This window comes from Salvia splendens, chromosome 15 (assembly GCF_004379255.2).
Source record: "Salvia splendens isolate huo1 chromosome 15, SspV2, whole genome shotgun sequence".
Classification (NCBI taxonomy): domain Eukaryota; kingdom Viridiplantae; phylum Streptophyta; class Magnoliopsida; order Lamiales; family Lamiaceae; genus Salvia; species Salvia splendens.
Window position 1 is genome coordinate 5,630,066 of NC_056046.1, and position 15,939 is coordinate 5,646,004.

The 15,939-nt window shown below is 41.6% G+C and overlaps 2 protein-coding genes across 2 annotated transcripts; both read left to right on the forward strand.

Moving 5' to 3' along the window:
* Positions 1 to 432: 432 nt before the first annotated feature.
* LOC121767692 (protein JINGUBANG-like) lies at positions 433 to 2,228 on the forward strand. Its single transcript, XM_042164018.1, has 2 exons — positions 433 to 1,355; positions 1,444 to 2,228. The coding sequence occupies exons 1-2, from the start codon at positions 615 to 617 to the stop codon at positions 2,119 to 2,121; spliced, it is 1,419 nt and encodes a 472-aa protein (XP_042019952.1). The 5' UTR covers positions 433 to 614; the 3' UTR covers positions 2,122 to 2,228.
* A 6,205-nt stretch (positions 2,229 to 8,433) lies between these two features.
* LOC121768293 (extra-large guanine nucleotide-binding protein 1-like) lies at positions 8,434 to 15,891 on the forward strand. The gene is made up of 8 exons (XM_042164743.1): positions 8,434 to 10,114; positions 10,201 to 10,338; positions 10,426 to 10,530; positions 10,639 to 10,824; positions 12,477 to 12,666; positions 13,711 to 13,952; positions 14,427 to 14,587; positions 15,033 to 15,891. Exons 1-8 carry the CDS (start codon positions 8,795 to 8,797, stop codon positions 15,613 to 15,615), a joined length of 2,925 nt encoding a protein of 974 aa, XP_042020677.1. The 5' UTR covers positions 8,434 to 8,794; the 3' UTR covers positions 15,616 to 15,891.
* Positions 15,892 to 15,939: the final 48 nt, after the last annotated feature.

Genomic DNA, 15,939 nt, shown 5'->3' on the forward strand with positions numbered 1-15,939 from the left:
GAAAATATTATACTCCATGGATCTAATCTTTGGTAAATTATGTTAGTATGATACGACTTTGAATAAAAATTAGGTAATGTATTTTATGAATAGAGAAAAAACAACATTTTGTATTTTTATATTAGTAAATGTAGATAATATGGATCAGGTAAGAGTATTTTTATCAGTCCCTATTTTTCTTCTTCATTATTGTTTTTTTTTTATTTTTACACTACGAAAGTGGCTATTTTTAATTTTTTGTGTACTGTCATAAGCGATGTGCCAAAAAATAAATAAAAAATGGAGTCAGAACTCAGAAACAGTCCAAAAGGTGGGAGAGGAGAAAAATATGGAAAATGAGCCAATTATGTGATGTTAGCTATATATAGGAAAACGTCCCTACAAAATTTAAAATGCCGTTTATATGTATAGATATTTGCAACAGTAGAATTGGGTTTGCCAATTCGCTTAGTTGCATGAAAACTAACGAGGCTCTCCCAGTCCCAAAATATCTCCATGGCCTTACCTTTCCCATAACTCCCCAAAATAGCCTCCCCATGAACCACCCACCTCTCCTTTCTCCCAAAACATTGCACACAATCATCATCATCATTCATCACACAAATTAAGCAAACATGAAAAATTCGAAAGCGAGCCGCAGCAATTACTCGAGTTCGAGCATGGACGATTCAAGCAAACACCCATTATTCCCCCGCGCTCTCCAAACCGAGCCAGACGAGTACTCTTTCCGCCTCAGCACCGCCTCCGAATCCAGCCCCACGGACCACCACGACAGGCCGCCTCCGCTCTCCTTCGACGCCGGCAACTCCTCCGTGTGGGACCACACCCCCAACATCACCTCTCTCTGCTCCTCCCCCGTCGCCAGATCGCCGTGGTCGTCCGCCCACATGGCCCCATCCGACCATCCCTACTCCTACACCGGCCTCATGGGCTCCCTCGTCCGCGAAGAAGGCCACATATACTCCCTCGCCGCCGCCGGCGACCTCCTCTTTACCGGCTCCGACAGCAAAAACATCCGCGTGTGGAAGAATCAGAAGGAATTCTCCGGATTCAGGTCCAATTCAGGCCTGGTGAAGGCGATCATAATCGCGGATGAGCGGATTTTTTCCGGACATCAGGACGGGAAGATCCGCGTTTGGAAGATGTCCGGAAAGGATCCGAGCGTCTGCAAACGGATCGGAACCCTACCAACTCTGAAAGCAAAGATGAAGAAATCGCTCAAGCCTAGCAATTACGTGGAGGTGGGGAAGAGCCACAACGCCATCTGGATCAAACACATTGACGCGATCTCATCTCTCAGCTTGAGCGAAGATAAATCCATCCTCTACTCTGCTTCATGGGATAAAACGATCAAGGTGACTAATAACACAAGCGCCTTAAGCCCCCATTAAATTTAATTTTGTCTTGTAAATTTTTTAAATTTATCCAAAAATACATTTTTAGGTGTGGCGCGTGGCTGACTCCAAATGCCTGGAGTCGATCAGCGCGCACGACGACGCAGTCAACTCCGTTGTCGCAGGATTCGACGGATTAGTCTTCAGCGGATCCGCTGACGGCACGGTGAAGGTGTGGCGCCGTGAGATGCAGGGGAAGGGGACGAAGCACTACTTTTCGCAGACGCTTTTAAAGCAGGAGTGCGCGGTGACGTCGCTGGCCGTGAACGCAGCATCAACCGTGCTATACTGCGGGTCTTCCGACGGGCTGGTGAACTTCTGGGAGAGGGACAAGTTCCTCTCGCTGGGCGGATTCTTCCGAGGCCACAAGCTGGCGGTGCTGTGCCTGGCGACGTCGGGGAATCTGGTGTTCAGTGGATCCGCTGATACGAACATATGCGTGTGGAGGAGGGAGGAGAGGAACCACATGTGTCTCTCGATTTTGAGCGGGCACAGAGGGCCGGTGAAGTGCTTGGCGGTGGAGGAGGAGCCGCAGCAGCAGGGGATAATCGGAGGGCAGAAGCACTACGTGGTGTACAGCGGCAGCCTCGACAAGTCGGTGAAGATATGGAGGGTGTCGGGGCAGGGCGCGCCGCTGCCGAACGAGATCATGCCGTCACAGTCGCAGTCGCAGAATTTGTCGTCGCAAACTAGTCGGGGCGCGGCAGCGCAGAGGAGAAATTTCTGAAGATGGCAAAAATATGATATGCATGTGTGTATACATATAAAGGCTGCAAGTTAGCATGTAAACTCGTTTTTATATATAATCACCTCTAACAATATCTCTTCTATTTATTGATTTCATCTACACAGGAGTACAAGTTCTCTGAAAATATCATGCATATAATGATATTATTTGTAGGTTATTTAGTGGAGATTCTTGTGAGCTAGCTGAGTACTTTGGTGTATGAATGTGACAAAATTGAGGTAAAACATTAAGGAATCCTTTCACATGATATGCCGATTTTCTCGATTGTCTCCTTCTAATATGACAAATACTAACTAATTCGGATACTATGTTGTCCAATGTGACCTCTTATATTTAAATCTTAGATAATTATGTGCCAATCCTAATATATAGCTTAGGATTTAGAGTTTCTGCAAGGAAAATATGTATTCCCAACGTTTGAAAAATTTGAAAACGACGGATTGAACAAATTGTATGTTTAAAATGACATGAAATGTTATTTTTATCATGTTTTTTTTATTTATCTTTTTCACTAAATTGCTCTGAATAGATTATTTTAATTTAGGGTGGGTAATGTCATCTCAACCAGACTGCAAATGCATTTTGCAATGCAGATTTTCACTTCAATTGGATTGCAATTGTTGTGGAGACGTTTTTTCTATGATTCCATGTTTCACAGTTTGTATATTCTACTACTATTATATCGTCATAAAAATGAAAGTTATAATAATATTCATACTTATTTTTATTTTGGGAAATTAAAGTTAAAACAACTATGTATCCATCTAATTGGGTGAAATGAACTCTGGCTAGTTATAAACTCAAAATTAGAAAATTAAACTAAAATTACTAAACCATATATAGTAGGGTTGTGATCAATTGAGATTTTTTAACCTAATTGAGAATTGAGATGCATTATAAGCCACTCATTTTTATTAAATGAGCGGTCCAGAATTTGCCACATGGAAAATGTTTTTAGATGAATTAATTAATTATGAAATGACAGAATGGTAATTTCATGGTACATTTTATTCAATAAATACTTTTTTTAATTTTAATTATTAATTTTTATTTAAAAAATAATTTTTTTTAATTTCTTTTTTGTCAATTACACACATATAATGTCAACTACATATACAATTTATGTCAACTATACGCATATAATGTCAACTATGTGTACAATCCGTGTCAACTATATATACAATTCATGTCAACTACACATATAATGTCAATTATAAGTTGTTGACATTTGATGTGCAGGCTATTGACGATAATACTCCCGAGTTGACATAATCTACTTGCAGTTGACATTTTGAAAATATTGTGGATGAGCGGCCGAAAATGCATCTCAATTCTCAATTAAGCTAAAAAAATCTTGAGGGCCCAGTGCTATATACCAAATTAAAATTGGAGAAAATGGGCATTGGATCTCAAGTGCCTCCATATCCAAGTTACTAGTACATTATAGTTGCAGATGAAAACCATATCATCTTTGAAGTCATCAGCAATTATGATTATTGAAATCTCTTGATATATTTTATTTTGGGCTTTTAATTGTTTGGGCTATCCAACTTGAAATAAAATATTGTTTGGGCTGTCCGATTTTATTTTTAATTTATGATTCATTTAGGGAGTTTACACAATATAGCGCATTAAGGCCATCCACAATAGGCGCCCAGCGACCGCCCAGTCGAGCGCCGGCGCTGGGCGGTTCGCTGGGCGATCTATTGCAGCCGCCCAGCGGGCGATTGGAGAGAGAAACCGCGCAGCGCTGGGCGGTCGCGTGGCGCTGGGCGGTGCGCTGGGCGGTCCGTTCGGCGCTATTGCAGCGCCCGGATCGCCCAGCGCATCGCCTAGCGCGAAAAAATAATTTTTTTTTTCGAAACACTATATATACGCGCTTTGTTCGTCATTTTCATTCGCACCACTTGTTTTAACGAGTACTCTCTCTATCTTAATTTCTGTTCAAGATCAACAACGTAAAATGAGTAATGCTGGTGGTAGTAGTGGTGGTAGCGGAGGGGATGCTGAGGAGTACGAACGTCGAATGGCCGAGGCGTTGGACGCCTATACGACCAACGCGATAAACCAATGGATGGAAAGGGCCTTGCAGCCGGCGATACCTCGACCTCCCCCAGTGGTCCACCGCCGCAGTGTGATTGATCGGGATCACGTAGCTGCACATCAGCGCCTATACGAAGACTACTTCGCACAAGAGCCTCGGTTCAACGCCAACATTTTCAGGCGTCGTTTTAGGATGACCAGGAATCTGTTTATGCGTATTGTCAACTCATTGGAGTCTCGATATCTGTATTTCCGCTTCAGACACGATGCGTCTGGCAGACCCGGCCACACACCTATTCAAAAGTGCACTGCGGCAATCCGGCAGTTGGCCTACGGAGGCGCGGCAGACATGTGGGACGAGTATCTCCACATCGGTGAGACGACTGCCTTGCAATGTCTGAAGAATTTCTGTCTGGGAGTGATAGAAGTATTCGGTGATCAGTATCTGCGAAAGCCTACCCCCGAAGACTGCCAAGATCTGTTGCGGATGCACGGGAGTCAGCATGGGTTCCCGGGTATGTTAGGCAGCATAGATTGTATGCATTGGGACTGGAAGAACTGTCCCGCAGCCTGGAAGGGGTTCTACACGTCCGGCTACAAGGGAAAGAATCCCACGATGATACACGTCCGGACGAGTATCTCCACATCGGTGAGACGACTGCCTTGCAATGTCTGAAGAATTTCTGTCTGGGAGTGATAGAAGTATTCGGTGATCAGTATCTGCGAAAGCCTACCCCCGAAGACTGCCAAGATCTGTTGCGGATGCACGGGAGTCAGCATGGGTTCCCGGGTATGTTAGGCAGCATAGATTGTATGCATTGGGACTGGAAGAACTGTCCCGCAGCCTGGAAGGGGTTCTACACGTCCGGCTACAAGGGAAAGAATCCCACGATGATCCTGGAGGCCGTAGCTGATTACCGGCTTTGGATTTGGCACGCGTATTTTGGGATAGCTGGTTCGAACAACGACCTCAACGTCCTCAACTCGTCGCCACTTTTCAACGAGCAGTGTCAGGGCGTCGGTCCGGCCATCAGTTTTGTTGCCAACGGCAACCAACATGATATGGGCTACTACTTGGCGGATGGGATATACCCTAGGTGGCCCGTTTTTGTGAAGACGATCCGATGCCCAGGAGATGCGAAGAAGGCCTACTTTGCGGCACGGCAGGAGTCGGCGCGCAAGGACGTGGAGCGCGCATTTGGTGTGCTCCAGTCTCGATGGGCGGCAATTAAGGGTCCAACGCGTTTGTGGGATGTCCAATGCATTGCTGATATCATGTACGCATGTATTATCATGCACAACATGATTGTCGAAGATGAAGGTGTCGAACTGACCAATTGGGTCAACGACGATAATAAAGCCGGTCCAAGCCACGGCGTGGCCGCCCCCAACGTACGGAGTGGGGTACCTCACGATGAAGCCGGCCTCTTACAAGCACACGCCGACATGCGCCAAACGGCGGCTCATATTCGACTCTAAAAGGATTTAATTGAAGAGTTATGGGCACGGAGGATTGACCGCCGTTAGTTTTTTTTAATTATGTAATTTTTTTAATTAATGTACTTTTTATATTTTATTAATATTAGTGAATTTTCTCGTTTTTGTGTCGTAAATTTAATTCCGTATATTGTGTGATTTTTAATTATTTCATTTTGTATTTATTTGTTAATAATGATGTGGATAGTATGTGGCTGGGCTATGACTGGCTATTGCTGGGCTATTTGCTTGTTTTGATGATGTGGCAGGAGGATTTTTAGTGCTGATGATGTGGCAGTGGCTGGGCTATGACTGGGCTATTGCTGGGCTATTCCTATTGTGGATGGCCTAAAGCATATTCGTCAACATCCATTTATTTAGATGCTGAGTAAAATTATTAAACATTATTATAAACAGACAACATTAATCATATAACTTAATTTGGCATCATAGAATTGGATAAGATAAATAAGGATTTATAATCAATAATACGACTTATGATATTGACAGCAGTTGGTGACAAATTAAGGTGGCCTAATATTTGAATTTGTTAGTTAGAATGTGACTTTCTTCTAACAGTTGTAATGAGTTAAGGGACACCAGTTATTAATTATTTTATTTATTTATCTTCTATCAATTGTCCATTTTGGACTTTAATATCGGCAAACAGGTTATCTACTGGCTATAAAGTTTATGATTAATTAGTTACGATTTGCCTTTCGACTTTACTTACGCTTTTTTGTATTTTTATTATGAAATCTTAGGTCATATAAAAATCAACTATTTGTATTGGTTTCTAATTAATTTGTTGAAAAAAGTTTATACTAGCATTTACCGATTATAAACTATTATTACATCATATTATCAGCAACCACTCAACTCAATTAAGTCAATCATATTTTTAATATATTAATTTAGTTTTTATCTCATCCACATTATCCTTCACTCTATTAATATTTATCCAATCCAATTATATAATTTAATTAATTATCAATGATCATCCAACCATACCATTGCCCGCAAAAAAAGTTAAAAGAACAAGGAAAATTAGTTTCTTGTGAATATCATACAACCCGACCCGTTTATTAACCAATAACCTGAAACAACGTTAAGAGCATCCACTATAGGCGAGGCGCGCCTATAGCCCCGGAGGGGGCGATTCCGGGGCTATCTATAGTGGGAGGCACGTCCGCCCCGGGGCGGACGAAAAAAGTGGGGCAGACGCACTATCAGCAGAAACAGGGCGAGGATGGGCGATGGAGGGGCGGCTGGGCGATAGGCGCGCCGGCCTATAGCGTGGCGGACGTCCGAATTTTTTATTTTTTTAATTCAAATTAATTTACCTATAAATACACCTCATTCCTCTCATTATTTTCACACCATTCCACCTTTCCCTCACACATGTTTTCTCTCACTAGAATTTGTGGTCTGAAATGGACGATTTATGGAACGACGCGTGGAATTCTTTGATCCAAGAGGTGCAGTACGAGGCCAAGGAGGAGGAAGCAGCGCGAACGGCGGAACGAGGGGCGGAAGTGGCGTATGGCGCGATTTCTCGTGCGATTACTCGTCGGCGGACCATCCGACAAGACCATAGCGGAGCGCACCAGCGTCTAATGGCGGACTACTTTGTGGATAACCCCCGTTATCCACCGGAGATTTTTCGCCGGCGATTCAGAATGTCCCCGGCTCGAACAACGACATCAATGTTCTTTAGTCATCGCCGCTCTTCAATGACAAGTGCCGGGGCGAGGGTCCAGAAATCAGCTTCCTAGCCAACGGAACGCAGTACATTAGGGGATACTATGTGGCAGATGAGATATATCCTCGGTGGCCCGTATTCGTGAAGACAATTCGCCAACCGGTATGACCGAAGAAACAATACTTTGCGCGGAAACAAGAGGGTGCTAGGAAGGATGTTGAGCGAGCTTTTGGTGTCCTCCAAGCGCGATGGGCCATTATACGGTGCCCGACACGAGTTTGACACGAAGTTGATGTCGCAAATATTATGTTACCATGTATCATATTGCATAATATGACAATAGAAGATGAAGAATTTGCGGCAGAGCGCTGGGCACCGGAAGAGTGCGCAAGTACAAGTAACGGTTTCGCATCCGCGCCGATCCAGATGGGCGTACCACGGAGCAAGGAATATTTGATCTAACGTTTCAGTGATATGCGCAGGACCACAACACATACCACACTCCAGGCCGATTTGGTTGAAGAAGTTTGGGCACATAGGGGAGGTGTCGGCGCAGTTTGAACACTATTATGATGTTTAATATATTAATATTCGTTGTATAATTTTACCCCCACTTTAATACGACGAAAATGTAGTGTTTAATTTTAATTTCTTCACTTATAGCCGTTTTTTTATAATTATGTTTGGTCCGATAAATTTAATTACTTATAATTGAATTAAAAAAAATGAAAATTGATTATAAAATTTTGGGGCTATTGGAAGTATCCGCCTATAGTGGCGGGCGGAAACAAAAATTTGGAGCTATGAACAAAAAATTTGGGCTATGGATAAAAAAAAGGGGCGGGGCTATGGGAAGACAGCCTATAGTGGATGCTCTAAAAGACGTAATAGCCCCTACACTCTCTATTAAATTACACATGCTGACATCACTGCTCCACCACCATTGCCGTCACTCACTCACACAGTCACGGAGCTTTCGCCTCTTTCAAACGAAAATGAAAAAAAACAAAAAGGAGGAAAAAACAAGCAATTTGAATTAATTAAACAACAAAAAAGATGCCCAATCACTAAACAGTGCCCACCACCATTTGTTCAGTTCCCCTTTCCCAACACTTTTTTCCTCCACCCCATCCTCTTTGTATTTTCTCTTGCACTTTTCTTCTTGCCCTCGATTGCTCCTTTCAAATTAAAAAGAAAATAGAAAACCAAGTTTTTTCGCTGAGATTTCTACTTGGTTTCTTCCCACTCTTCCTCAGAACAGAACCCAATTCTTTGCTTGCAGTTGAAGCTTGATTTTTTACTAAAAAACTCGCGTTTTTTCGGTTATTTTTTCCTGCTAGCTCAAGATTCGTGTTTTTGGTGATATTTTACACATATGCGAAGTGGGTTCTGAAAGGGGAAAAGAGAAGGGTTTGATTTTAGGGGAAGAATATGTCGCTGGAGGTGGCGACTGTTGTGGAAGATGCGGTGGAATATTCGTTCGCGATGGAATATCACGGGCCTCCGATTACTCGTGAGCTGCCGCGGGCCGTGCCCATCAATGTGGATCGGATTCCGGTGGCCTCCGTCGTCTCTCCGCTGCCGTTTCCTGACACTTTGTCGCTGCCCGTGGTGCAGCCGATATCCGCGGCAGACATAATCGGCAAGAAGCTAATCAAGGATTTGAAATTGAGCTCCTCCTCCGCCGAGCTGCTAACCGTTTCGCCGACTTCGGTGATTGCTTTCGAGTCGCAGAATAATGAGGTGAGTGAGGGTTCTTACAGTAAAGAGCTGGGTTTGGGGACTGAAACTAGCGTTTCTCCTAGCTCGATCATTAATGCATCGGTAGAAAGTGAGACTGAAAATCGCAATAGTAATGATGTCTGTGCTTTGTCTGGTGAACTGAGCAGTGAGTTTGAGTGTTGCAATCGTGATGATGTGTTGAGTGGAGTGAACGAGATGGGGTATTCTTCGATTAGCCACGATGAGTTTGTTGGTGGGGTTGGGAGCTCGGGTGTTTTAGGGTCTTCGGATAGCTTTGAGAAGTCGATGGAATTCTCAGGGAGTCTGCGTAAGTCGAGGCTATCGAGTGCTTATAAGGATACCTTAGACTTCAACGAGTCAAACAGAACCGATTGGGAGTCTAATGAGTCAGTTCTGAGTGCCGATTATCTTTCCTCTAGGGTTTCATCTCGCAAGTTTGGGGATGGGAATCAAGATTCTGGTGGCGGTGATGTGAGGCGTGCCCCGGTGGTGACATTTTGTGATATTGAGTCGGATGATGAGAATGTTAATGATGACTACAGTCGTTCTGAGCCTGAGGTGGTCAGAATGAAGAAAGAACCTGCTGCAAAGGTCAGGAAAGGAGCGTGTTACCGGTGCTTGAAAGGAAACCGGTTTACAGAGAAGGAGGTGTGCATGGTCTGTGATGCTAAGTATTGTAATAATTGTGTGCTTAGAGCAATGGGGTCGATGCCTGAGGGTAGGAAGTGCGTCACCTGCATTGGTTACCCTATTAGTGAGTCGAAACGTGTCTCTTTGGGAAAATGCTCAAGAATGCTCAAGCGATTGCTCAATGATCTGGAAGTTAAGCAGATAATGAAAGCTGAGAAGTTTTGTGAGGTGAATCAGTTGCCTCCTGAGTATATGTCTGTAAATGGTAGGCCTCTATATCACGATGAGCTGGTCATGCTCCAGAGCTGCTCTAATCCACCGAAGAAGCTGAAGCCGGGAAATTATTGGTACGACAAAGTATCAGGTCTTTGGGGAAAGGTGAGCTATGATGACCCTTATTTACTATCCCGAAGCTTTGTTTTTAGCCATTGCTGATGAAGTTGGTAATATTTTGAATTTCGCAGGAAGGGCAGAAGCCAATACAAATTATTACTCCTCATCTCAATGTTGGGGGTCCTGTTAAAGCAGATGCTAGCAATGGGAACACCCAAGTTTACATAAATGGTCGTGAGATCACCAAAGTGGAATTGCGTATGCTAAAGGTTGGAATTTGGTTATTTATAGGTGTATATTTGAAAACCCCTCTTTCAACAGTTTTTTATAATACTTGTCTTTTGTATTTTATATAGTTAGCAGGTGTTCAGTGTGCTGGAAATCCACATTTTTGGGTGAATGAAGATGGTTCATACCAAGAGGAGGGACAAAAAAATACAAAAGGCTTTATTTGGGGCAAGGTTTGGCTTCTGCTTAATCTGTTTTGTACTATTTTATTTTTCCTGCTGGGGAATAAAATCATTAGTTTTCTTCTTATTTTCCCCAACCTTATTGTTGCGACTATTCAGGCTGGAACAAAGCTGCTTTGTGCTGTTCTTTCTCTCCCAGTTCCCTCTAAATCATCTGATCCTTGTGGAGAACAAATATCTAGCTCAATCAGTCGGAGCATGCCGGATTATCTTGAGCAGAGAGCGATTCAGAAGCTTCTTCTAATTGGATATAGTGGATCTGGAACAAGTACCATTTTTAAACAGGTAGTGATGAAGATTCTACCCACAATTATTGCAAGTTGAAACACAATTTCTGATCATATTGTTGGATAAACAGAATATATCTTTATATATCACTTTTCCTTGATGTTTCCTTTGTTATATAAACATCCCCTTCTCAAAAGCCTAACTTACGGATAGGATAGTTCTTAAGGAGGTGTTTGCTTTGACATTTATGTTTTCATTAGTAAAAGGAGTGCTTCCATTTATTTCTGTTTCATGGTCTGCCACTGATGTAACAGGCGTTTGGTATGGTTGTTTTCATTATTGGAGGTGTATTCTATGTGTTTGGTTTGATGGTAATGCATCAGTGGAATACCTAATAATTCCATCCCTACCCTCTGTAAATTCCTACATTTCCAAAATTGTCCTCATGAAACCCTGGAGATATACACCCTTATTTCCGCCACCATTTTGAAGCCTCCAACTAGTCGTCTCTTTTTCCCTTTAACTGGTGCTGCTGCTTGAAGCTAATCTCTGTTCGATTCGCGGAAGGTCTGGTAAGTACTTAGATTTCTCACAACTGCTCTCACACCGTCTCTCCTTCACGGTTTTGTCTCATTGTGTCATGGGCACTTGTAACACTTTTTGTGAGGGAGGAAAGTAGATTAGAAAGAGACCTCCTTGCTCGCCTTTCCCAAATGCTTTACGCCATATAGCGGAAGAAATTAGGATTGTACGGCGAATAGAGGGGTCGATTCCAGCATCAGAAAACTAACATTGGTCGGCAATGGTGCGAATTGAGGGGTGTGTGTCTGACAGTGCGATTGGAGGCGAGCTCGAAGAGCTTGAAGAGCCGGCGGTCGACGAGAATGGAGGAGGGATTCCTCATTCCAGACATAAAAATTTGGGGAGAAAGAATAAATGGCGCTGCTGGGTAATACTTTAAATTGGGGAGAAAGAATAATTGGGAGGGTTATTTGAGTAATTGCAAAGACTTAACTACTCTTGAAAGATTGGCCCAGAAAGGTATCAATGTTTTTTCGGCAGATATGCTAACTAATTAATCGTACATTTATGAGGTGGGCCAGCCTCCTTAACTCGGGCTTGACAGTTATAATAAATGGCAAACCAAACATGAGAAAAGGTCATAAAACAGCAGCTAACTCACCCTAAATGCCAAAGCAAACACCTCCTAAGTTGGACGCAAGCCCTTTTCTTAATTTTTTGAGTTTGTAGGACTTCTTATTTGGGTTTATGTTCGATTTTATGGACTTATTATAATGGTCTTTTACCAACAGTATATGTTTCTTTTAGGCTATAACAACTCTTAGAAAGATGCGAAAACTCGGCCTTCTTTTCTATATGTTCGTAGCTTGAAATGCCATACATCCTTCCCGGCAACATACCGTTTGATTATGGGGAGGAAGCTGTTATGTAAAATTACATGCGATACATATATGGTGGTGCAGGCTTGCAGCAATGTTATAGACAAATTGACAGTTTTGCTTACTCTTTAGTGTTGAAAGAAAAGATTTGACAGCATTTAACTATCTGGGCTTTCTTTAATCTCCATTTTATGATATCTCGTGATTGATTTCCATATCAGGGTTTCCAAATTAGATGCTTCAGTTTATGGTAGGATAATAAATATTTCAACATTTAGCATTTTAACCAGTCTTCTTTTGTTGGATTAGGCTAGAATTCTTTATAAAGACATACCCTTTTCTGAGGATGAGCGGGAACACATTACATTAGTCATCCAGAGCCATGTGTATAACTATATTGGAATACTACTTGAGGGACGTGAACGATTTGAAGAAGAAAGTTTGCATGAAGTGAGGCAACATCAGTCTTGTGATGGACCTGATGCTACAACTCCTGCAGGTACATTTTTATCTGATATTCAGTTTCCTTATTTGTTAAATGTAAGTAAAAATATCATTGGTTGGTTTTATGTTGGGATTCAATTGTATATACACTAAATATGATTGTGTATTCCTCGTTTGCTTTTTTCGACTGCGTGTGGCAGAGCTTATAAGCTCCCCAACTTTCTTTGGTAATTTAAACAGAACAATATATTCAACCCAAGTACAAATTACAAATACAACTTCAGTCTAAAGCAACATATAGGACAAATAATTTTTTTTGTGATTTTAGCCCACCATGGAACTCTTAACTTTACTCACTCCCAAAATTACTCTAAAAAATACTTCTTCGTCTTCAAAGATTCTCCAATTCCTTTCTAACCAAAATACGTACATAGGGCAAGAAAAATGACTTCCCATTACATCAGCCTACAAGCATGAAGAAAAATAATTAGCATACCTTTTTTTCTGTTGTTAACAGTAAACATTTACCCGAAAATAAGGTACAAGTATCAGGGAAGGGATGCCAAATACATATTTCGGAGAGTCACAGTTATCTCCATCAAACATGAATAGATAACACAAAGTGCCCCAGGAGTAAATCCTGCCCGGCGAAAAGTGCCTACTTGTTACTAACAAATTGCCTGCCTACCCTACCATATCCTCATGTCATGACAATTTAAATAGCTGAAGCTATCGTAACAAATAACATAGCAACTCAAATGAAATTAATCTAAACTAATCGGAAAAATATTTAATGAAAGTTTAGTCAAGGATTGGCTGTCACTCCTCTATCTATGATATACATAGCTTTTCATTTTCCCTGCACATGTACACCTTCATTAAAGATCATTTGATTCTAGAATTGATGTTGTTAAAACAACTACCTTTAGTGTACTATATTAAGTGGTCTCTGTTATCTAATTACTTGAACTGGTGAGTACTACTCAATAGCATTGCTCTAAGTGCCGACTGAAGTCTTTTATGATTCATTTACATGTCTGCTGTCACAGATTATATGTTATATCTGGATGTAATCCCCCTATCTTTTGGTTTATGATAGGAGATGTTGATGGCAATGGTGAAGATACTCCTTATTCAATCGGTCCACGACTGAAGGCATTCTCAGATTGGCTACTTAAAATCATGGCATCAGGATCTTTAGAAGCAATATTCCCTGCTGCTAGTCGGGAATATGCACCACTGGTTGAGGAGTTGTGTAGTAGTGCTGCTTTCAAGGCAACTTACAAACGGAGACATGAATTGGAAAGCCTCCCCAGTATTTCAAGTTACTTTTTAGAACAGGCAAGATTATTTACCATCGTACACGTTGCTCTGTCCAAGTAATGGTCTGTCTAAGTAGATTGAACACCAAATAAACGTAACTCACAAATTTGTTTGTGGATGGCTTTGTTTATTTCCAGACGATCATTTAGAGGGTACCGAATTAATAGTCTAATCACAGTCGTATACCTTACATGACATATCCAAATGCCGTTGACTTCTGAAAGTTAATTTTAAGCTCTATGGATTTGCTGATCCTTCTGGAAATAACATGTGCGCTAGATTTGTGTGCTTGTGGACAAAATTTGAGCAGTCCACAAGTTATTTTGAATGAGATGAAACATTCACATGTAAGAGGGTTTTTTGTTGTTCATAGGAAAGCTCTTCCAGATAACAAGTTGAGTTTGTGTATTCGTTACGATATTCTATATGAACTTTTTCCTCTCGATCAACTGTTTGCCTGATCCTTTATTACTTTGCCTTTTTCCTCTCCAGGCTGTTGAAATTCTGAAACCGGATTACAAACCATCTGATGTGGATATCCTTTATGCTGAACATGTTACTTCATCCAATGGGCTTGAATGTGTTGATTTTTCTTTCCCCGAGCCAGTATATGATGGTGATGACAGTGGGGATCTGCGTGATCCGCTGCTCAGGTACTGCACCTAACATTATTTTTCTCCTGAAACTAGTGAGAAAAACCTGGGTGTTAGATTGAGGGGGAAATGGAATGGAGGTAGGAATGACCATTTCATTGCCTCCTACATTATTTCATACCAAGCACCTCTGTACAGAACTACAGATTATAGTTATTTTCTCCTTCCTAAAAGCTTCAACAAATGAGATTTCTTAGTTTTTTATTTGTTCATAGAATATCTTTCTGAATACACCATTTTGTTTCTTTTTTTTGAAACATCTAAGAAAAACATGTAAACAGAAAATTATCTGTAATTTTCCTGAGGTCCCTTCAGGTACCAGCAACTTTGTGCTTTATGATCTCTCTTGCTTACTTGCTTGATTGGATTAGGTGTAAAAAATGCATTTGAAGTTTTGATTTGTCCAGTCTTGTTTATTGACTCTATTTCTGTTTATTGATGACAGATACCAGCTAATCAGGTTGCAGGCGAAAGGCTTTGGAGAAAACTGCAAGTGGCTGGAGATGCTTGAAGATGTTCGGATCGTTATCTTTTGCGTCTCTCTAAGTGACTACGATCAGTTTGCTCTTGATGCTGATGGAAACAGAGTGAACAAGATGATGTTGAGCAAAAAGTTCTTCGAGAACATGGTTACTCACCCGACGTTTGATCAGATGGAATTCCTTCTCCTTTTAAACAAATTCGACTCCTTTGAGGAAAAGATTGAACAAGTTCCTCTAACTAAATGCGAGTGGTTTGATGATTTCCTTCCAGTGATCAGTCGTAACCGTTCAAACAGCAACAACTCAAATCATCCAACCCTGGGGCAGTTGGGTTTCCACTATGTTGCTGTGAAGTTTAAACGGCTGTTTGCTGCCCTGACAGGGCGAAAGCTATATGCATCGGCTGTGAAGGCTCTGGATCCTACCAGTGTAGACACAGCGCTGAAATACGCAAGAGAGGTATTGAACTGGGATGAGGAGAGACCAAATGTTAGTCTGAGTGAATATTCGATTTATAGCACGGAGGCAAGCTCGTTTTCTCATTGAGAATATCTCCCTTGCCCGTTGTACAGAAATCATGGTGTAGATGTTGATCCTACTTGCTCTTTCGCCTTAGTCGTGCCATAGCTGATAGAGATTATAGATTTAATTTTTTCCTTTTTAGGTGATTTCTGTGAATTCATGATAGGTAGTGTTAGTGCAGATGTAAAATTCCAGAAATGAAAGCTACTGCTGCTTGTTGGTGTGTGTGGAGTTGATCTTGGTTAATGTATGTACTGTACTAGTTATGAGATGATGATATAAATCTATTTTCTTGATTTATTCATTTACATTATTGGAAACTACTTTCTTCTTACAACTAACACACAT